Consider the following 24443-nt stretch of genomic DNA (forward strand, 5'->3'; position numbering starts at 1 on the left):
GAGTACACTACACCATGCTAAGGATCCACCTGTTTCCTAGTATTTACTGTGATTTTTAAGGCATTATCTTTTTAGAATCACAGTGTATCAGAGCATTTCAAGCTAAAAAGTTTCCCGTGTTTCAGTTATCAAGTAATACTGCTGGGAAACTTCACTTTAATTTAAATAAATGCTTTCCAAACTAAAAACACCTAGAGCTTTGCGCGAGAAATAAAAATTAATTTTGCTTGAAAGTGCCATAATGGTATTTTAACAGAAAAGAAATTCTACTTGTTCAAGAGGCATTTTACATAGCAGAAGCCTGGATTTACAAGACACTTGTTTAGCTTTAGGTTTTCAACAGAACTGTTGATTATTCAGCACTTCACTATCAAAATAGTCTCACTGATGGGCAAAGACATCACGATATGTAGCAACAATGCTAATTGACATGGAGAAGGGGGCTGAAAAGTTAAACCCCTACTGCACAAGTAACTAAATCATTGGGGGATTTTATGCTGGATTTTTGCTCCAGCTGATATCAGACTTATTTAGAAAAAAAAAAATTGTGAACTACCTGTTTGTGCCTTATATACTCTGGTCAAATGTCTGCCAGCAGAAACCAGATATCTCAGATACTTAGAAAAAAAGAGTAATTTCACGTCTGCTGTGATTTGGGAATGATACTCTCCAGTTCAGTGTCCCCACCAAGACCCTCCAGGAATTCCTTCTCCCAGGAAGCGACTCCTTTTCCCTTGCCCCCATGATGTGACATTGTATAGAATATCCTTCTGGCCTGCCCCCTTCATACTGCTGCAAAAATTAACCCTGTGCAGGCCAGAAACAGGACACCATCTCTCACTTTTTTTGTTGTCTGAGAATTTTTTACAATGGCCTTAGGAATTTCCTGAACTGGTTGTTCACTCCCATAGCAAACTCCAGTGCTGCACCCTTAGCTGTGCTAATTTGCAGGCCATCACCAAAAGAGCCTTAAGGAAAGGAGGATTAAAAGTCTAAATGGGGAGTGTTGATGCACCCCTATCAACAACAAATTGATTCCACAGCACCTCTGCCACCTGGAGAGCTAGGGTGAGAAGGAAAGTTGTAAAATGTCCAGGGTGTCAAAAGCATGAAAGATTTATGATCAGCAATAAAAGCTACCCCTCTTCTCAGTTCCCTTATGTAAAGTTGTGACTGTTGCACAACTAAGTACATTTAGGTGAAGATTAGGTGAGAGATAGACAATAGACACTATAGATTTGGATAGAACCTGACTTTTATAGATATGCAACTATCTATTAGTACCACTGCAGAAGGAATTATGGCGGTTTCAGAGAATTCGTTCCAAATTCAGTTTCAGCTTCCTGAGAAAATGGTGTCATAAAATACTTCTGTAAATTTACATTGAATATCAGAAGATGCTTCAGGGCCACACAATACAAATATCTGCAGACAATTCATTAGGATTCTCTCAGAAACAACCAATCTTGCCACTCCTGCCAGAGAGAATGTTCACTTCTGAAATCTCACACATTTAGAGCGACCAAAGCCATATGCTGCTTTTCAGGCAAGCACAAACACACACGCTTGCTGAGGCTGCCAAGCACCCACACCATAAATGGGATTATCTCCTAGGCTAAAGCATAACAACTGCTAAAGCACAAACTGCTTTCATAAACACACTATCTATGTAGCTGTACATTTCATTACTTGATAGAGAATGATTAAACCATGAAATCAGCACTGATAAAGGTGCTGCACCTGAGAGAGCCTGTCATTCCCAGGATTGTTTTGATTATCTACACTGAATCATACCAGTGTTATCATCCAGCCATACTGCCACTTCCAGTCCATCTCACTTGCAACACATGATATTAGTGCCAAGTGGTGCTGCTTATTACAAAATCTTTCTTCCCTTACTAGCGACAGCAATGTTTTCACTAAAACATAATTTAATAGTGCTTAATTTCTGCTAACCTTTTCTCATATTTCCTTAATCTCTTCATCTCTTCCTTCACTTCTAACAGCTGACTTCAGATTATCTGTTTTTAATGCATGGCTTGATAAGGATTTCCATGGACAGCAGACCAGCTACAATAGATCTTCCTTTCACCCTTGTTTCCCCTGCTGCTCACACTCACCCAAGTGCCAGTGCAACTGAGGCAGCACTGCTGTTTGTGCAGCTGCACATACCAGAGACAGTCAGCCAGGCTAAAACATAGCCCAGGGAAAAAACCCTATTGCAACCCATATCAGTTCACACATCCACCTTATCTTAAAGGCAAAGCCCGTGTGAAGCAGGAAGAATTGCTCAAACTGTTCAAATCTGAGCACTGAAAGGTACCAGCAGAAAAAGCGAGTTGGGGCAGGGACATACACCTTGGCTCGGATTCCTGAAATCAGTCTTGCTGCCAGAAGTCAGTATTAAGTGAAACAAAGCATGCATATTACCAGGCATCTGGTCTGAGACTATGCTCAAGATTTCCATTTTTGCATCCTAATTTGGACACCTGACTTTTTAAGCTCTTCACCTATTGGAGAAAGGAGTTAATCTTTTTAACTCCCCACAGCCAGTCCCTGAGACTGCTGAAAACAACCCTTATTCCTTTCCTCCTTAATTTCTTCTGCTTTTAAACATCCTCCTGACTTCCTCACCAACAGAACATATCTCTGTAAAGCCAGAGACAACAGCAGTGAGTCCCTAGTCATACTACATTCCACTAGGTTGCAGGTAAGTCCCACTTCCAAGAGAAGTCCTGGTCTAGTTTAAATTGAGTACCATAAGTGAATACCCATCAGTGTAGCACTGTCTGACAGGACCCCTTCCCAGTTATACAACATACATACTTAAAACTACTTTATTCTCCAACAAAACTATGATTCTGTTGAAAAAAAAATGCATTTAACCGAAAGTATACAAAAGTACTATTTACTTGTAACTTACACATTTAATATTTCAAGTACCTTAAACATTCACTTTAGCATCAATGCCAATTTTTAATTATGACATCACCAGTTTAATTATAAGGTGAGAACCTCTGGGCCCACTGTTACTAAGCTGTTTGTGTTTTAGCAGAAGTTCTTATTATAATTTGAAATGTAAGGCAGTGGCACTTTTTTTAAACTTACACATTCACTGAAAGCAATAAAGAAGAATCACTGGTTGGCTAAGTGAAACAGTATGCAGACATCACTCATTCCTCTTCTTGGGAAGGCTGCCAAATGAAAACATGATGGGAGTATGGCTGAAGATGCTGTGTGGGGTGACAGAGTGCAGTGCTAAAACAATAGCTGACTCTGCACATTCGAACTCCTACTTCTAGCTTTTCCCTTGGATAAAATAAAAACACATTTAATAAAGTATCTGTATATTCTGGTTCCAGAAGATCTGTGGCTGACAAAAGGATTTCCAAGTCTTTAGCACTTCTCTTCCTTTGCTGGCACAGGACAAGAGTTGGTTTTTTTAATTAGTGGAAAAGCATTTTCAGTCAAGCTAAAGAGTTTGTGAATCAACACCTAAGCCTGTGGCCTTAGAGATTTATTTTCCATTTCCCCAACTTTGAAATCCCAGCTGCGCGTAAGCAAATTGTTCTATGCAAAGACTAGGGAAATAATGAAAACAAACATGAAAGTACAGGGCTATCAAGAGCCTGCATCCACAAATTAAGACATGGAGTGTCAGAAAGACAGCTTCCAACCCTAGAACACGCAGTTCAGTGAAACAAGTGTCCAGACTCCACAGAAATCTCTTTGATGGGAGTGGGAGGAGTGGGTGGTACAGACCTATGGAATTCCTCTTTAATGTGGCTTCATTGCTAGATGTCTTACTGGCAGTAGAGGGGAGGGGGGAAATAGTTTAAAGCCCAGCATACGGTGCAGGGCAGCACAGCCTGCATTTCAGGATGAGAAATGATCACCATCAATTACCAGGAAAAGTTTCAGTAAGGACCATTTTATTTATTCCCACCCCAGCAGTACCTAAGGACTTTCCATTAGGTCCACACATGACTGAACTCCATGCTGTATAGAGAACAACACAGAAGCTATTTGCTTCCTAGACAAATGAGCAGAGGTATGTTGGGCTGCTCTGACATAAGATACACAATGGATGGGTTTCACGGCTTAGCAACTCCATGGTATTAGTAGAGGAAACAGAAAATACTCCTGTTTACAAACAATAAGAAACACTCTGCCTTGGGATGTTCTCCTGGAGGTTGGTATCCTCAAACACAGGCCACGTGAACCTTTCCTGACTGTGCCTTCCTCTTTGAGCTGCTCCTCCTCTTGCAGCACATGCACCAAGGAGCCTTCTCCTCCACTGATGGGGCTTTTCCTCTTCCATCACTCACAGCTCATTCTTGCCTTGGGAGGCCATGGATGGAAGAGCAAATAATGCACAGAGAACAGCTGCTGGCAGTTTTCTCTGTTTTGGTGCTGCCCTTAGACCCCTCTGAGTGACCCATTGTCTGTGACAGCTGAAGCAAAGACTGGAGGGAATAAGTGACAGCCCACACCACACTGCCACAGCAGAACAGAGGCAGGCCAGACAAAACTCCAGACTCAGATGCTCCAGATTTGCCCAAACTATTATTATGCTCCCAGCAGGGGAAAAAAAATACCAGGGCTGAGGCTGCTCACTGCTTGAATGCCTCTCTGAGAAGTGCTGCTACTCAACTTTGCTCCCAGTGGACAGTCCCAAGCTGAGAAAGCTCTCCTTTGTTCTGCAGGCTGGCCAGGCAATGCACTGCACTCTGCCAACATATTCGTGCAATCAACTTTCACTGTATAACCTGGAAATATTTTCATTTGTCATGATATTACCTAAAGGCATAGCACTGTCACAAAAAGTTGTCATCTGACAAATTTGGAAGGCTGGAACAACCCTTTCTCTTCCCTCCCATTTGTGACCTTTAGAGTCTCCAATTTAGTTTTCCAGTGCAGCATAAATCTGGTGATTTGAGGCTCTTCAATAATATTTGTCAGGTTACCATGTCATTTTTTTAAGGGGACGGTGCCAGCTCACTGACCAGCCAGATGTGCTCATCCTGCCTCATGCCAAATGCCTGTCCTTCCCCTTTCTTCCATCTCCCCAGTGCCCACTCCACTCCAGCTGCTTGCAGGAAGGAACAACATATCTCTTAAAAACCTAATGCCTGCCTTCCTCAGACCTATGCTTCCATCCCAGGCTGAGGAGGGCTGCTCTAAGTCAAGGGAGAGCTCACCCCAGCAGAAGAGAGGAGACAGGACAGTGAAGGCAGGCCACTCAGCAGGCATGCATTAGTGAGGAACACAGCTTCCCCCTTCTCCTGATCAAGAACAGGCGCTGGAGCCAGAGAAATTTGGGAACGGGATGCATTTCCATCCTCTCCTTTCCTCCCCCTACTTATCTAAACTTACTTTTAATGGTTCAGTCAACTTTATTTTGAGTAATAGCTTTCTGCTGCAACTTAAAGACCCATACTTCAAGAAAACTGAACCCAGAAGGGAAGTCAACAGTGATAAGAGGATTGATATTTTGATATTTTCCATATGTAGCAAGAATATATATTAAAATAAACCGCCACAGATGATTTCACAAAGAGTTCAGGAGGCCTTTTAAACAAACCCATCTTTCAAACACTGAAGAGAAACACTCTGCAAGAAACCAACCCAACAGTAACTTAATAGAGATTATTGTGCAGAGGGGGCAAAAATCCATACTAAAACCACACAATACCATAGAATTTACTTCAATTACTGCCAATAATATTTTAAGCTATGCTATAAATTCTGAAGTCTATGATATGAAAACTCATCCTTGCTCCTGAATCAATCCCCCTGACCTGTGCAATTCCTAATACTGTAAGTATTTCAGGGTACGGTGTTTCTGTCCTTTTCTTACACTTTTACAGTGGAGATGGTGCAGGATTTACTTGTCATAGGTCATGTCTTGTATTTGATCCATGAAATGACTGCCACACATACACACTCCCAAAACCATATATGAGGTATTCTGTTCTCATTTCAAGCTCCCAAAAATATTTGTTCATCTCAAACAAATCCTTTCTATAATCAAGAATAAAAAAATATCAAACTACAAGCAGCAGCCATTAGGATAAAAAAAAAAGCCTGCTTAGAGAAACAAATAAAGAGAACCCAAAAAGCCATCTAAAACTGGAGTAAAGAAGAGTATGTCATAGAATGACACTCAAGGAAGTTTAAAGAGACCAAATTAGATGCTTCAAGGAATAAAATTAGCACAGTCTTCTAATTAGACTGGCTTGCTATGATATTGAACAGGAGCAGAGCCTGAATCCTGAACTCACACAACTGTGTTGTGTCCAATGTCTAAAATTGCTCATCTGGCACATGCTCAGGTTTCACTGGACAAGATGGTATAAATGTATAAAGATACTTCAGAAAAAACCATCTGATTCTCAACTTTTAACCAGCATTTGACAGATCTAGAAAATACTTTCTTCTAGTGTTCTTTTCACACTATACACATTTGTAAACATCCTTCAAGGAAGCTTTTGTTTTCAAAGATACATTTGGAAATTACATAAAGCACTACAGAGATGAATGCATTTGGAAAAAAAATGAAACAAAGAGAGCCCACTTGACATGGGCTATCCTCTAAGTACATGTCTGAGTGCACACTAATAAGATAGTTTACTGTAAAGTTTGTTCTAGCTAGAAAGAAAGGATATAAACCAGTTTTACATATAAGGGTTTGAAGTGTTTTTTTTAATACCCTGGGTGTTGTTTTCTAACAGAAGATCAAAATATTGAATGAACCTGTTACAGCTACAGTGGTCTGTGCAGTTCGAAATTTTTCTAATTATAGCTAGTTCTGGAAGCAAATTCTGATGAAGTTTTCCAACAGGAAAACAAGGTGCATAGACATCACAGGATTAAATGGAGATGTGGAGTAAAGGGAACTGTAGAGCAATCTCATAAAGACAGACAGGTATATGAATGAAGTGGCAGTGGTTTTAAGCAGAGTGTTTCCCCTCTTTGACCTTCCAAAACGGAAAGAAAACAGAAAAAAAAAACCCCAACCACAGTAAATCCTGGGGAACTTGAGGCAATCAGGACTTAATATTATTCAAGTAACTGGACAAGTCTGACAATCAGATAAGGGATGGAACTATGTCCTTTCACTTACACCCCCTTTAGGCACAATGAGGGGGGAAATAATTTGTCTGAATCCCATTTTACTGCTTCCTATCTTCCTTAAATTTCTTAATTTTACCCCTTTGAACAGCAGAAACCACACCTCAAAATTGTTACAACCCCCCCCCCAAAAAAAAATAGGGCAGGCTTATTTGGGAGAGGTGGCTTTCCTTCACTTGTCTGTGAGCCTAGTAAACAATTGACCTACATAGTGTAAAAGTGGCAGCATTGCTGTTTCACTCTCCTACTTCCAGCTGCTTCAGCCTCCATCCTTTGCACAGTAAGGATGAAACAGAAGCCTGAACTTTACACTTTTCTGTTTTTGTTGGCCTGAATGTACTTTTTTACAGTATTTAAAAATCTTTATATGTTTTTATAAAATCCCTTCACTGTATTTTTGAGGCTTAGAGTACTTGTGTGAAGTTACAGGATACTAAGTTGATGTAAAGATGTGATTCATTCCCTTTGTGCTCATGCTGCTTATGCAACACAGCACGAAACGATATGTCTGGGAAAGACATTAAAGTGGGAATCAATCTGATTTTCTTTATAGGCAGAGTCCACCCCTACCAATCCTTTTTACTCACTTGTACCACCAGATTGTAAGCTACACAGTGAAGAGTAACACCAGACCTTTAGTATGAGCCTTGTCCAAGGTTAATGCACGATCCCTCTAACACAAGTGTCCAGTGAGGAAAACTGTAACATTTATTTCTCAAAGAATTTTTTTCCCCATTTTATTACACGAACCCTATAAGATGATAGCCACAGTTTTCAGAGAATCTCAGTAGAGACAAACTTAGAAAGGCTTATATATTGTCCATTTTTCAGCTGTAAAACTGCTGTATGGGCAAAATGCCTTGAATACACGCTGCAGCACTAATATTCCCAACACATTTCCATCCATTCTATCAGGGCAGGGGTTAGTACTGATATGGGTTGGCTGGATTACTGACATTTTGTAAAACAGCAGGGGAGGTGGAAAGAAAAAATCAAATGGGTGCAACAGATACAGGGTGCATATCAAGGAGAAGAGAGAATGAAAGATGACCTTAGGGCATATCTACCTCAGGCTGAACTTTTTTCTGGAGAGAAGAATCAAAACAGGAACTTCCAGCCATTTAAAAGAATGAAACTAAGGTTCTGTTGTAAAAAAATAGCATTTGAACATTTTCTAAAGAAACTTAAGTAGCATGGGCACAGGATCTGAAACTTGACAAGGGCTTCCTTGGAGCCAGAGAAGTCTGTTTGGCTGCTCAGATTTAAACCCACCCACATTTGGATAGCCAGGAAGGCCCTGAGAAATCATTTGTATAACCTCCTTGGCAATATGTCCTTCCAAATGTTCTGCCAGCACAGTGGTACCCCAGCACCTCCAGTGCTGCCAGGGGTCCAAGCTCCTCTTGACAGCTCACATCCAGCTCACAATGCTGGGATTGTTACCTTGCAGACAACTGCAACAACAGTCTCCAAGGCATGGAAAAAGAGTCCCTAACTCTGGCAGGCATAGGATTGAAACTTGGACCACACTATCCTTTGTTAGGTTATCTAAGGGCTAAGCAAATTAGCCCCAAAGCCCAAGCAAGGATCAGAGGAACAATGATAGGTGGAGGAACCCTCTGTAGGGTAATCACTGGAAAAACCTAATCAGTGAAAATTAGAGCACCCTGAGCCTGTTTCCTATGACAATCCAAGGGGAAGATGAGACCATTGTCCTTGGTGTGAAATGCACCAAGATGGGTCAATAGGGAAACTCTTTGATCAAAACCTTTGCAAATGAAAGGAAGTGATTGCCTACAGCAGCACAGGACTCTATGGGATGTATGAAAAAGCAGATTTTGGGACTGTGTGAACCTTATGATGGGATTTTCAAAGAGGATACTGGGAATGTCTAAAGATTGTTTAGTGGAAGGAGCAAAGATGGGAAAAGGGAGCAATCAAGGTGGATTGAAAAGGTGTAAGCGTGGAAAGAACATGAGAGAATAGAGGAAGAAGGGGTCAGTTGTGTGTAAAGGTGTCTGGCCAGTAGTCTGACTAACTGAGCTATGTGCTTGAGGACCTCTCTATTAATATTAAATCTGGTTTCTGACTGCCTTTTGTGTGGGTGTGCTCTCTGCTCTGCACTAGGAGGACAGAGAGTGCAAAGAAAGAGCTGTGCCCAGCAGCTGTAGTGAGCTGCAGTCCTCAGGGGCTTGTGGACCCTGGTGCCATGAGCTGGAGCAGGACAGAAGCCCTGGGGCTGCTCCTGCATAGACTGAGGACCTGGGGCCAGCAGCAGCAGCAGTGAGCTGTGTATTGTGTGCACCATACTGTACTGGCAGACTCCAATCTGATCACTGGAGAGAAGGAACAGGCCTGGGTCACCTGTGCTCTTTGTGTTCACCTGAGAGCTGGCTGTGCAGGTAAGGGCAGGTGAGGGCAGTGCCTCCTTTCTGAGCTGGCTGGGCTGGGCAGATGTGTGGGATGAGCATGGATGTGCTCCCTATCACATCCTTCTCAGACAGACAGTGAATGCTTCAAGAAGCCACAACCTGGTGACTGTGGGACAACAACTACGTCTCCTTTTATCCAACTGACAGGACAAATTCTGTCACTGTGACATCTTTGGAGAAGTCTCCCAAATTAATCAGTGAGTGTTCCAGCTGCACACATACCTTTATGTTAAACATGAAAGTATCAAATGTGTCATTCAATGCACTAAGTAACAATCATTACCAGTGAGTATCCTGCTCCCTGATTAGACAAGCCACAGATAGGCTTGTTCTCTCCAGCTTGTATGATTTTAAACCAAGGCAAGTTCCTTTCCGAGTGTTTTGGATAACTTTGTTTCGATGTTCTTCTTGTTTTAAATCCAACTCTGATGCAGAATGCATTAATTTAAAAAAAAAAAAAAAAAGAAAAGAAATCTTACCTCCAAGCTGTAGAGATATTTGAAACTGGTTTTTTGATTGGCTGCCTTTTCCACAGCTTGAGCTAATTTTACTGCTCCTTTACCACCAGCTGACCAGTGATTGCAGGGTACAGCATCAAATGCTCCAGACTCCTTTGCAATCTTACACACCAGATCAACCTCAGCTGGAGAGTCAGTTCTGCCAACCAAACAGTCTTGTCTCATTATTTTGTTTAATTAGTTCTCTGTTACAACCTTAGCCTTATTTTACCATCAGCAGTGGTGAAGTAGGTGTATATATAGAAATTGTGCCATATACATAATGCATTTATGTACGGCATATGTATTTACATGTTTCAAGAAACTTTTGTAATTGTTATAGCTAATTAACATGGAAGATTATCAGCTCTGTAATAGTATATACTTTTTTTGGTGGTTTTAGAACATTAGGAACAAGCTAAAAACTTAAATATCTTTATATTCATGATGAAAAAAAGAAATTCTTTAATAGCTTCTTTGTTCATGCCAAATTGAATAATTAAAAAACCCAGAAAAGTGAGGCATTTGAACAAGAGCAATGAAAGAACAGACTTACTTGAAGACATTCAGAGCAACCACAACAGGAACTCCAAAGAGCTGAGTAATTTGAATCTGTTTCTGTAGATTACAGCAGCCATCAGCTACCAGCTGGAGGTTCTGTGCAATTAAATAAAAAATAATGGAAATGGTAAGATACATAAGGTCTTCTCCAGCCAAAGAATTTTCCATAAATTCAAGTGAACATAAACAGTGCTGATCATGACAGTTGCAGGCAAGTGAAATTCTTCCAGACAAAAGTATTCTGGCACTTATTAATTCTCATTCCAATTAAAAAGCATCAGATATATTTAAGTAACTAAGCAGTGTCCAAAATTTGTACATGAACCCATTGCTCTCTTCTGAGACACAGGAAGATGGTGCAGCTGATGACTGGTTGCTTGTCATGATTATGAGAGAGATGTTGGTCTGCTGTTTGCAAAGTTTACAAACAGACGGCAGTAGTGGGGTGGGGTTGGACATACAGATGTGTCAGGTGCAGAGTTCGTATAGGCACATACATAGACTACCCCAAGCACATTACTGGATTTCCTTATTTACTCTTTTACCTCACACTTTGTAGGCCTTGCCTTAGTTGTAACAAAACACACATCCTTAGCTTCACACAAGCAGAAGACCAGAACTTGTCTGAAGTGACAAAGAAAACAAACCAGCAGAATTCATTCTTTGTTTGAAGGGTGACTCCAAATGTGAAGCATAAACATATAAAACTTTTTTTTAATGAACAGGTTATGCTATCATTAATTTCAGGGAGCGTCCTTGACCTCTACACCATGCTGCTCTTGTGCTTCTATAAATGCCTGTGCATTGATCAGCCTGAAAACTTAGTGGCCCTGGAAAAACTATTGAAAAAAGGTTATTTTTCAGTTATTTCAGTTTGTTATTACAATCCATCAAGCAGTCACATACGCCATACACCTAAGAGGGGTAACACAAAGGGGCTGAGGGAGGATGAGGTAGTTTTAGTTGTTGGCAATGCCCATTAGAGATATTCCCTGAATGTCAGCTTTAGAGTTTAGAGCAGGCTATTGTCAAATCTGAGGCTGCACACTGTCCAGCCAGAGCAAGGAAAAGTTCTGATTCTCTGTACACCCTATTATTTTGTTCCTTTAAACAACACTCTCTTTAAAGTTTTATAACAGTTCCTCTTACCTCTTCTGTGTATTCTTTCTTCAAGGGGGCTCCGGCAGTTACCTGGGAATCAAACAAGCAAAGTCATCACAGATTGATTCTTGTCATAACCCCAAAGGGTCTGAAGTGCAATTTTGCTGGCTTTCTGTACTGCTAGTTAACCCATACCAGTGCACACAGTATCACAGCCTGACTGCAGCTTGTGTTTTATTCCCAGTTGCACCAGCACACAAACAATAGCAACACCTCCTATTGTATGTGGCTAGCAAGACACAGGTAGTGCCTCAGCAATTAGCTGCAAAAGACTACTAGGGGAGGCAGCTGGATCTCATTCTACATGTTGTTACAGCACACCAGCAGTGCAAAGACAATAGGCAGCAATTTCCAACAGCTGAAGAAACAACAGCAACACAGAAGAACATAATCTTTGATGTTCTTTAATTACTGCCCATGGCAAGGAACTGCATGCAAGTAATTGGTTGGAAAGCACAAAGGTAGACATGCAAAGTGCATCACAGGGATACTGGGACACTGTGCTGAGTCTCCAAGGAGCACATAATATCAGTCCCAGGCACCAGACTTACTTTTGTCTCTAGCATTAGTCCTTTTTATAGTTAACCTCCCAGTAAAAGTATCTGGTACTCTACATGCCTCACTGATGAATGCATCACATTTGTAAACAAATGAAACCTTTAAACTTCTAAGGACACAAGTGAGACAGAAATAGAGACAGTTATTAAGACATATTTAAGTCCTATTTTTGCTAGATTGAGTGATAACACATGTGAAAATATACTTGCCTTGATTGGGATGGAGAAATATAATTCAAAATAAAGAAAACATGCATCAGAAGTGTACTAAAATGATAGAAAATTATATCATTTCATCAACCTGAAAGACTGAAAAAGGGTAGCTCAGCTTTAACTCTTAGAGAAGATTGGCTGTAAGGGAAACCATGCCTTCTAAAATTTTGTGGCTGTGGAAACAGCTCTGGTATTTTCCCCCAGTGCGACTGTTTCCCTGGCAGCATCACTCTCCAGCATGCTGCTGGGCAGATGAAAGTGCTCCTAGGAGTTAAGTGTCTCTCTGCTTGGCTAGCACAGTCTGATCTGACTGCACATTTGGGGAGCATTTCTACAATCAGTAATCTGTAAAATCTCTTTGTGGCTTAAGACAGCAAAAAATGATACACTGGTGACTCTTGGTACACCCAGAAAACACTTGCAAAATTTCATCAGTTACTTCAGCATCCCCAAGGGAATTAATCTGAGCAAAATAAAAGGACATAAGGGGTACCCATTACTGGAGGGAAAGAAATGTCAAAATCTTCACTAACAATGTTCTCTACTTCTATTCACATACTGCAACTTGAACTTGTCTCATTCCTCCTCGGCTGTCAAATTTCCCAGCCTGTGATGACTTCAGTGCACTTAAAAATGCTGTTTCAAAAGGCAGGGAAAATAATATCTATCTCTTACAGTTTTTTTTTAATGCAACAACCTTCTCTTCCTCTGCAAGATATAGTACTTCTTCAGAGCTCTTTTGTCCCTCATCTTTCATTTGTGGCTTAACATTAGTGATAGCATTGACTTTAGCGATAACATCTATACAATGAGGTATCTCCGAAGGGTTATCTAAATACTGCCTCACAGACTAGCCCAAGTATTTCTTAAATCAAGGTATTTCACTTATTTTAAATATTAGCAACAATTCGATTTTTTCCAAGAAAGGTGCAAAAACTTACATTTGGCCCACCTCCATGCATCTTCAAAGCTCTCACTGTAGCAACAAGTACAACCACACTGGGAACCAAGCCAGACGCTCTGCATTTGATGTTGAAGAATTTCTCCATCCCAATGTCAGCACCAAAGCCAGCTTCAGTTACTGTTAAACATTAAAAAAACAAAACAAAACCACACATTAAACATGCTTTTGGTTAAACACTGGGGGATATTTCTACTTCAGCATACAGTGCACTTAAATACACACCAGTACTCAGTTTTGAATGAACTTTTAAATAGAGGTCTATTTACATTACTGAGTCTGATTAAAAACTAATTCTCAACTCAGAAATAAATTCTCTTATTCTTATATGTACAATATGCCATCAAAGGTAGTTCCATGGGGGGGGGGGGGCAGAAACCAAGCAATCTAAATTAGTTTGAATCAAAGTACTTAAAAATACATAATACATAGTCCTCTAAAATCACTGTTTTGGTGCAATTATGTGTAAAATGATTGCAAATTCTCAGATATAAGACTTTCCTATATTATTCCTCCTCCTCTGATTTCACTATAGATGTGCTTTCATCACCACTAATGAACCTGAATTCTCCTAGGTTTGCAGAACTTCTGGTGATCTCTTGCTTTTGTGGAGAGGATGTTTAGTTATAAACACAAACCAGCAGTTACAGCCACATCTTAGTGTTGAATATGCTGTTAAATAACTAATTTAATAATGGGATTTTGCACCAAAGAAGTCAGACATGAATGTAACACGAATCAAGAGAAAAATCTGTGCAGAATTAGGATACACCTGGCAAAGCATGTTTAGTGGATGTACAAATAAAGAGAAGATAATCTGTATTAGATACCAGTCTCTTCAGAGTGAATTTGTTCTGATTTGTCAAATAGAAATTATTTTGATTGCTTCTTTTAAAATCCAAGTAATTTCTTTATATTAGACAAAGACAAGCACAGAGCAAATAAAAAAAAATAAGGGATTAGATCTCCTGTTGGCTGAAAATTTACTGATGCAATGATTTCCCACCAGAACACAATTAAGAGCTGGGCTCAGTGCACACCTCTCAAAGATGTGAAGGGACTTTCAGGCAGTCAAGTCAGGGCAGGAAAACAACTTGCTCCAGAGGCTTCTGGACCTGACCCCATGCAGGGCTGGTAATATGTTCTCATAGCCCAAATCAACTTGCAAAAACTCATAAATTCCCTTCTCTCTCCCTCTTGAGAGCAGTTTTGTCTCTTATACTGAGGAGGGGAAGGGACCACAATTGGTGAACATTTCAAAATTGGCAACCTTCAGCAGGGTCAAGGAGGAGGACATACAGATCTGCTCTGTTGCTGTGGCAGAAAGCATCTCACTGTTGGCAGCCAATGCACTTTAGGAAGTCCCAACATTTGTCCTAACCCCACTGGTCCTGTTCCACCTCTTCTTCGTTTCGCACAGGCTGAAACAATTGCCTGGATCTGCTCTAGGGAGGAAATGGCTGCTGGGGCTGGGAGAGGAAGCAAGTAGTAGCAAACAAGGGGGAGGGCCTGCTGGGGGGAGCAGGGACCTCTTGAAATAGTAACATGGCAAGTGTCATGATTAACGTTCTCCTCAATCACTGCAATAACTATATCATCTTTTTCTAAATAGCCCTGAGAAAAACAGACACACCAAACATGGGAAAAAAAAAAATGTTTACACAAATGCAGTAACTCATAGGAGCAAAGCTAATGCCAGGATAAGTCACATTAAAAGCAGAGCCAGGGATCACATTTCTGCTTTCCAGTAACCCTCATTCTTCTTCTCCAGTCTCTTATGTGGCATAGGGTGATTAATGGGAACCCTGAATTAGGAATATATAACCGCGATCAATCTTTAATATAAACAACAGATAAACTACCAAGTGCTTGAGAGGGTGGGAAAATAATTTGTCTCTTACAGAGATTGCCAGCACACATACATAGCAGTCTCCTAACATTTCCAAACAAAGTTTCCAGGGAGTTAATCCATTTCATGCCAAGCCTTTTCAAGGGTCAGCTTCCCTCTGAGAAAAGGGGGATTGCAAGTCTGCCTTTCAGTGGGAGAAAAGCAGAGAAGTCAGCATTCCACAGCAACTGCTCGCACCTCAAGCCACCCTTCAGGCAGTCCAGGCAGCCAGGGCTGTGTGTATTCCATATTCTCTGCAATTTTCCCTTTGATACAGAGGATAAAATTCACTTTTGCCTAAAGAACCCAAATACTGTGTCAGAGTTCACCAGAGTGGGTGCTACAACATGGAGACCGGGATTTTTTCATTGGAAGTGGAGGAAAGGGAGACAGACGTCAGTGCTTTCTCCAGAGTGCGGAAGGAAACAGGATGTAGTAGAAAAGCTGCCTGGATGAAAGTTGCAACTCCATTTTATTTCCTCCAAGGAATATTAAGAAGATAGAATAACATGCCAAGCTATTATATTTTAAAATCTTTGTGCTGAAACACTTAATAGAATTACTTTCAGATTGTTTCCTGCTTTCAAATGAAAGCGTCAATGAAAAACACAGACTACAAATGGGAAGTTTCAAACTACTCTAAACTTAATGATCATGAGATAAAACCAGCTAATCACTTTAAATATAACAACAGAAATTGAAAGTAGTACATGGGGAGCTAATCACTTTACATGTAACAACAGAAAATTAAAGTACTACACAGGTCCATTTATTTTGACAATAATTTCTCATACATAGTTTGTCAACAGAAGAGAATCACAGGTGAACTCACATAAATTTTGGGCAACAAACATCTACTTTAGTAGCTGTGGCCTGCTGTACTTCAGCTGAAGAAAAGTTTATGACACAAGCACTGCTACTGCCTACATTTCTGCCAGAGTCAGCTCCCCCCTCCCAGATGCCAGTTTATCCCATGCCCTGCCAAGCAACCATTTCCCAGCTCCATGAATCACAGCTACCCGGGCTGCTGCCCTGAAACCAGGTAGGGGGTTTGTAATAGGTACCAGCATGGTGTTAATTGCTTGCCTTGATTTCCAGGCCACAAGCACAATTCCAATGCAGTTTTAATGAAAGTAAAGAGGTAAATGATTTGCCTTCAGCAAGTTCACAGAAAACACACAGGAATTTGCACTTCCAGGCTGAGAACACAACTCCATGGCAAACATATACTAGATCAGTGTTATTACAGTCCCAGGCCTTGTTTTGCCTTCTGAATCCCCTCCTTGTACTGACAAGACTCAATGATGAGCTGGACAAGTGCTAAAAGATTATCTTCTGGGTGCAATTTTCAGTCAGTACAGTTCTCTGGACTCTCACTGTGTCGTCACATAAAGCGCAAAACTTAAAGTGCAAACCTGTTGTTTGATTTTGTGCTTCAGTTTTAGAGCTTAAGCATCATAAAGAACATTGGAACAAGGATTAAAAATTAAAATTTCATGTATCAGCAGTGCTGTTAGGAACACAGGAACTGAGTTTGTGGCCTGGAAATCAAAGCAAATCAAAGTATCAGCACTACCATTGCATTACTGTTAAGAGTGGGCTATAGGTCAAACCTAGCAATTAATTTACACATATATCAGAAATAAACTGCATCAAAATGATCAAATAAGGTCAAATAATTTATTCTCATAAAATATCCGCATGAGTGTGACCAAAAGCAGCTCATTCTTGAACATCTGGGTAACTGCGGGATCTTGGGTCAAAAAGCCAGCAGGCAAAGCACAACACGCAATTGCTACAGGTCTTTCAATGGATCATTTATGTGACATCTACTTCACCCACTCCTGCTACCAAAATCATTAATAAACTATAGTTTTCTTTCAGAGCAAGAACCCAAAATATCAAAGTTAGGTAAGGGGAAAATGGGGAAGGAGAAGCCCATAGGGGTGAAATTGGGCAATAGAGAGAAGTCTGTTGGGTGGTGCAAAGTCAGAACAAACTCTCTTCACTGGAGTCTTTAATTCTACTTCAGGGTTCAGGCAAATGAACAAATCATTCTCATGGTTTTGTTTCTCGTTTATAATTATCATAACCTCCTTTATGTAATTACTGCCTTATCAAGGACATCTGGGAATCACCTACATGTGACATTAGCTTAAATAGACAGTGTCGTGTGTTAAGCAGCTAATCAGATTTCACCATCATTCTTAATACAAAATCTAATTTTTCTCCATCTAAAAATACATCTATCTTGCTAAAGCTGCATTAAGTGGTTCCACATTACTGTTACATTGACATAGTGCTTAAAAGCCTTACAGAAAGTGATGTTTAGAATATTTTTCAAAAAGCTATTTCACCCACAATTGAACTTGATTCGTATTGAGGGTAATTTCTAATGAAAGTATCTTTTCCCTAGTCAGCCCTTTGTATCAACAAATCAATGTCAAAGCATTTGTACTATAAAGGGCCAAGTCAGATGCACACACATGAGGCAAAGCTTGAGGACGAGTTGCGAGCCTGGATTCTTGAACAATGTAAAAGGAAATGGAAACTCTGAGCTGCAAGTTGCCATTTACTCTCCACATGTAAACATATCTGTTCTAGTGCAGCTGTCTGCTGGTAAACTCAGGAAAGGAAGAGCTCAAAGTCACAGAAGCACATGAACTGTGAACCTGGAGCTGGAGATATGCTAGCTATAAAGTACTGACATGTTCTTTTTTAAGTGAAAAATATCAAGGTGCACTATCGCCAAAATAAACCAGGATGATCACTGATTTCTCTAACAGGATATCATATTTTTGTTAGTATAGCTAGGGATGAATAGCCAGATGTTTGTCTATTCTGACTCTAGCAATTATTTGATGTGAACTTCCATTATTATGACTGATTTTGGAATGTAACAAATACTTTCTTCTCCCCCTCCCCACTCCCCCAACAGAGGGAGTTTTCCTGTTCATTTTTCTTTCCACGCATTCTCAGATGTCATGGAACACAGGAACTCACTGCTACCACTGCTGAACACAAAGTCCAGCAGAAAACCACACATGAATATGTTAAGCCTGAACATTTTCCATGCCATGAAGAAAATATTTTGCACTGGTTGTTAAAATTTTATGTTGTTGTTGTTGTGAAGTCTAGAAGAAAAGGTAATAGGAAAAATATTTGCCCCTAAATTTAACAGACCATAAGCTAATTGGATGTAATCTGTACTTTCCATCTTTTGCTAAAGAAAGATGCCAGGGCAGTATTTGCCCTGCTGACACCAGGGCACTAGAGGTTTCTGATTGTTGACACCCAATCCATGCTTTTGACTGAACCAGCAGATATGGCAATCCATTCTGCCTTCCTTCAAAGGAGACATTATCTCCTTTGGCTGAGCCTCAGGCCTCAGCTAACAGTCACTGCCTGCTGGCAGCAAGGGCTGCATAGGAAACTTGGCTCCCAGGAATACACTTAATTTAAGTGCTGGCTCCCTTGGGACTCCATAACAAGCTATTTCAATCTTTTCCTCAGAAACATTTATTTTTCCATAAGAAAGTAATTTTACCATTGAAATGCAGGGCAGCTTTAAATGAGAAACTAAAGGTTACCTCATAACCTCTCACAGTTACTCACTTGTAATATCAATTGCTGTTAACTTTCCAAGAGCATCCTATACATTAAACAAAAGAATATTCAGAATGATTCATACAGATCATTCCCAGACTATATACAAAAAAGAAGTACAGAAAATTCATTTATTTACTCCAAGCCAGACAGGTGAAGAAAACTTTTAAATCTCAGTCCTCTGACAATTAAGGATACAATTCGTTTTTGTGGGTGTTAAAGGCCTGTTTATGTACGTATGCTGCAGATGTTGGACTTCAAATTCAGGGTGGGAATCAAACTGAAAACTCCAGGAGCTGGCAGGAGCACTGTGCGACAGAAAGAATGCTCTGCACATCTCCACAGCTCTGCTTGCTTCCCTGCCTTGAAAATATGCAGAAGTGCAACTGCAGTGATTCCTGCCTCCAAACCACCAATTTAGGGCATGGTTTTACACCGCGGCTGAACCAAATGAGCACCCTGACTTGCCGAAAGGGTAATTCTTGTTCATTCTTAAGTCTTCTACCTTTCTCTCCTGCTCTGTCCCTGCTGCTCAGATTTTTTTGGCATCCATTTAATTGGAAGGCAAGCTGTTGCAATTTGCTAAACAGAAAGCAAAAACATGCAAAAACACACACACACAAAAGAAGCTGCCACTTTTTCCACTGGGCTATCTTTGAATTAGTTGAAGTAAGACCAGACAAGTATCTGAACATGTTCAAACAAGCAACAAAAGCAAGGGAAGGAAGGAAGATACATTTCAGCGGTGGAAAACTTAATTCTTCCCTAGCCACCTTGTCAAACCATATTCTGATACTTGGAATGTAAAATTTGACATTTTCTTGCAGCTCACTATAGTAATGAGCTCATTATTTAAATTTATTACTAGAGATTAAAAACAGAAGATGTCTTACAAGTCACAAATGATTCATTCTAACAGAAACTAAGCGAGCTGAATGTGGCTTCATGGGCTACACGTTTCTTTGAATCGCTCTGCTAAGCCTGCTGGGTTTTACAGTCACTTTCTCTTAATTTCTGTGTCCTATACTCATGTAAAGATCTGTAACTCTTAGGCTAAGTATCATGAACTGCATAGCTGAATAGATTAACCAAATATATGGAGTCCTCCCCTCCACTTTTGTAACCTCCTTCTGTTACAACATTAACCAGAAAAATTCAAACAAAACAACTGTGAATTTTAGGTTGCATCCTTTCACCATTCATAGCACGTTTTCTTTGAGGTAACAGAGTAACATTTGCTCATAAGACAGATGACCATGTTTGGAGCACAATTAATGGCACAGGAATAAGGCAATTAGATTACATACTTAAAAGATCACCATGGTCTTTGGCAAAAGAATTATTAGTCTTCTGGTAATTACAAAATTAAAACTTCACCACCTCTCTATTTAGAGTTTCGTGGAAGGAATAAGTAACAGCAGCATTGATGGCTCTTCATTTAAGACCATTCTTTTACAATTCTGCAAGGAGTACATTAACTTATGGTACCCACGTATTTCCCTAAGGGCTTAAAATAAATTTCATCACACTTAAACCATGTTACTCAATGCATATCTCACTACCAGACTTTCATTTACTTCCACTTTTAAAAGATCCAGTTGGCTGAAGCACCTTTCATCAGAAACTGCTTTCTGTTGAGCTCTCAGGTTTTGGGTCCTTCTACACTCCCCTTAAAAAAGCTACTGGAAATGGACTTTGAACATGCTTTGAGAATTCATGTTACAAGCATCTGGAAAACACTAACTTCAAGGGGCAGGCAGAGAGCCTGAAAATTTCTTCCCTGGAAAAGTTCTAAGCATTTCATCAAATGGTCATGAAGCAAAACACACTTTAGCACCAATACTGTACTGTTTTGTGAAAAAGAAAAGAAGGGATGCAAAGAACCCTCTTCTTGAGACAAACCACCATTTCAGCACATGCCCTGGAAAAAGACATACTTTGTGAAGGGCAGCAGAAACACAACCAGGCAATGGGTGATGATACAGGTCGTGATGAGGAACACAGAATTTTTACAGCTAGACAAGATACCATCAGAACCTATCACAACTCCGAGACAAAATCCATTTAGGCAGCACCTCCCACCACATGCTGGGCTGTGGGTGCCCAGGAAATCCCTCTGCCAGATGCCCACGCCACTCCTCGCCCTCGTCACAGAACAAAAGCATCTCTGCGTGGACAGCGCAGGAGCGGCGGCGGCGAATGCCACACAACAAAGGGCCACTGAATCACGATGATCAATGCTGCTGTCACTGGCGCAGCCACCCGAGGCATGGCAGGCACGGAGTCATCCATCACCGCCGTGTGAGCCCACCCCGCAGTGCATGCAGCCATCCGCCCGGGCAGACCCCCCCGACTCTGCACACACTTGCTGAAGCATTCTCCACTCCACCCTTCTCTAATCCGGGGAGCACTTGCATACTATGATAATCATTTTGTCCATCTTTTCTGTGTACCCGTGTAATGCATCCCTCTCCAGGAAGGACAAACAGGGTCTGGTTTTATTTCATCCCACTTAAGTCTTTGCTAGGAGATAGAATGCCTTCCTCGCATGATTGGCCTGGGAGAGGACACCAACAACACTCTTGACAGCACAACTACATCTTTTAGAAATTCATGGGAAAGGGCATCTCCTGTTATGTATCCCCAGGAAGAAGAGTATTATTCCCCTGCATGAGCAGTTTGTCTTCATGTAAAAATGGCCTAGCGAAACATCTGACACAGAGGTTGTAAATTACTCTACAAGATCACCTCAAGACCTTTGCTGGAGAGTGGAAATTATTCTACAAAGAGTGCCATATGTGTGTATTAAGCACATACAAACTTTAAGATATCAATAAACAGAAAGACATTCCATGGAGACAGAGAACACCAGGTACTCTTAGTAATATTTTAGGAGGCAGGAAATAATGCCTAGTGTGAGAACGTCCAGCATAAGCCACAGAAGAGCAGAGGAGGGTAAAAGAAGCAAAAGAAGCAGGCAGGTAAAGCCCATGGTGCTGCACAGACTTCATGCAATAGCCACATACATGGTGAAATGCAGCAGAAGCAACTTCAGAAATCATGGAAACTTTTCATGGAAACTCTCCAGTACTTTTTGCAGGTAGGTTTTAGTTTGGTTGTAATCACCTGCATTTTTAAAATACAATATTCAAAACTGGTATTTGAACCTCTACTCAAAGTATAAGATTGATGATCTGTGTCAAACTTATATATTTGCTGTTTTCCCTATAATTTTTGGATAAGGAAAAAAACCTCAACTGGTTCAAACTGCAGTGGAAAATAATTGTGTCTGTTAAATGATATGATGTCATGTGTAATTTATCTTACAGAAAGAATTACAAGCTGAGGAGAGAGGCAGTACTAAGGTCACACACCAACAAATCCCATCTTCCTACATGGAATTCCCAATTAAAAAATGCAGTCAAAACCAAAATCAAACCATAATTCTGCTGGTTTACATAACAAATCCTTGCAACTGCTCACAGCTAAATCAATTCTTTAATGCCTATGGTGAATTTATCCACTTAACCACAATCCATGTAATCAGGGCAACAGAATTGCCATTGCAAACTGCCCATTACAATTTCTGAAATATTTTTACATTATTAGTTGTGCCTCCTTACTACAGATTATAAATTATTAATTTTTTTTTCAATTCCTCTTCATAATTGCCCATCATCTTGTCATCTTAGCTACTCTATCATCCTTTAGCCCTCCCCCACATTTTTGTGCTTTCTTGCTCCTGGTGCAGTGAAGACCCCCAAAACATACACTGAATTCCTAATGGGCTTCTGGGCAGGTTGAACCCACAGCCCTTGATTTATGAAGCTGTTACTCAGTCCCTTGGGAGCTCTGTTTGAGACGCTGTAGATGGAGGCAGCACAAAGATACCGTGTCCTCATGCATGTAAAGCATCTGCTTGTCCCTGAAGCTTCATTCCCACTCAGGGCTTGCAGCCAGTGCCAAGCTGAAAATATTTTAGAAGTGTGTGCCTTATTCCTGCAGGTAGCAAAGTAGAGGAGTTGAGACTGTCAGCTTCAATAAAGCTGTCAGCATAGAAAGCCAACAATAAAGGGACCAAAAAATAGGCCCATCATGTAAAAGACAGGTAGGCCAATCAAATTTTTAAAAAGGCTGTAACCTACATTTTCTCTTATTGTAGTAATCTAATCTGTTTCCTCAGTCAAATCAAATTAATTAAACAGCAGTTTTATAAAACTGCAAAATTTAAATTACAAGGTCAGAGCATTAAACTGACCCTGAGATACCATTTTGGATATTAATCTTTTCTTTTAATGTATTATTTTATAGAACCAGAGAGCAGCATTTGAACACTTTCAAATACTGTCAGCAGCCGACCTTCAAAAGCACCTTGGCTCTTTGCCAAAACACCACTCTTCCCATTAACAAATCATACTGGCCATACATAACCTAGCATTATTTGCAATGTCATTAACATGTTCAAAAATGGTTTAGAAACAAATTTACATCCCTAGACATGAATTCTTGAACTTTTCTTTAAAGCTAATCCAATTAGATTATAAGATCAGATATGTAAACCAACATACTTTGTGTTCTCAAAGAGAAATAACAATTTTTCGGTAATTATTTTCTGTTAAAATACCCAGCATACAATAATACATATAGTTTGTTGCCTGAAAACTAAAAAACCCAACAAAACAACAATTTAAAGTTAGTATATTTTCAGAGAAATCACAGTATTTTTTTTTCTTTTATATTGTATTACCATAGAGTACTTCATTTCTGAGGAAAAAACAAAACATCTGTAAATAAAAGTAGTTAGAAACCTTAGCATCTGCACTTTTCTTCCAGGAACATCTAAAGACATAATCTTAACCTTTTCCCCAAACCACATTATTTTAACTGGGCTCACAGAGAGGGCAGCACAGGATGAAAAGAAAACACATCAGAGTTCTGATCCTGAATAAGAAAATGTAGCTTTAAATAATGGTTTTAGAAGCCCCTGTTAAGAGAGCTCTCAGTGTGCCTGAGCTTATGGAATACTAGAGGAAAACAGAAAATCAACTCTGCAAAATGTAAATTTGTACTAGATGATATGAAAACTTTGCCTACTATAATTACCGTAATCAGGAATGGAAATACATGTATTTATGTCCTTTTCACATTCCATGTTTGTACTGACTTCTCTGGAGCCTTGATGAATTAAATCAGCCATTCCAAAAGTAAATATACAAAATATATAAACAAACATTGCCCCTTCAATACATGTACATTATTAACAACTTTAATTATAAAAGCTTTCAGAAAACAAAACACTTCTGCCTGCAGATTCAGAATGAGTCAGAAAATAAAAAGCAAACACCGGTTTCTCCAACATGATGTAAATATCTGAAGAAACCTAATTCTTACACAAGTTGCACACAAAAAGAACATTAGGTTTCAGGATCAAAA

At 40.1% G+C, this 24443-nt stretch overlaps 1 protein-coding gene across 3 annotated transcripts in view; it reads right to left on the reverse strand.

Annotated features, from left to right (window-relative positions):
• MTHFD1L (methylenetetrahydrofolate dehydrogenase (NADP+ dependent) 1 like) overlaps positions 1-24443 on the reverse strand; it is a 145619-nt gene that overhangs the window by 52885 nt on the left and 68291 nt on the right. For all 3 annotated transcript variants that reach the window (XM_031060824.1, XM_031060825.1, XM_031060826.1), the window contains 4 exons: positions 13497-13636; positions 11774-11815; positions 10620-10720; positions 10046-10223 (listed from right to left, as the gene is read on the reverse strand). In XM_031060824.1, the coding sequence (XP_030916684.1) occupies positions 10046-10223; positions 10620-10720; positions 11774-11815; positions 13497-13636 (461 nt within the window). The remainder of the gene's footprint in view (positions 1-10045; positions 10224-10619; positions 10721-11773; positions 11816-13496; positions 13637-24443) is intronic.

Source organism: Geospiza fortis, unplaced genomic scaffold, assembly GCF_000277835.1.
Source record: "Geospiza fortis unplaced genomic scaffold, GeoFor_1.0 scaffold217, whole genome shotgun sequence".
Taxonomy (NCBI): Eukaryota; Metazoa; Chordata; class Aves; order Passeriformes; family Thraupidae; genus Geospiza; species Geospiza fortis.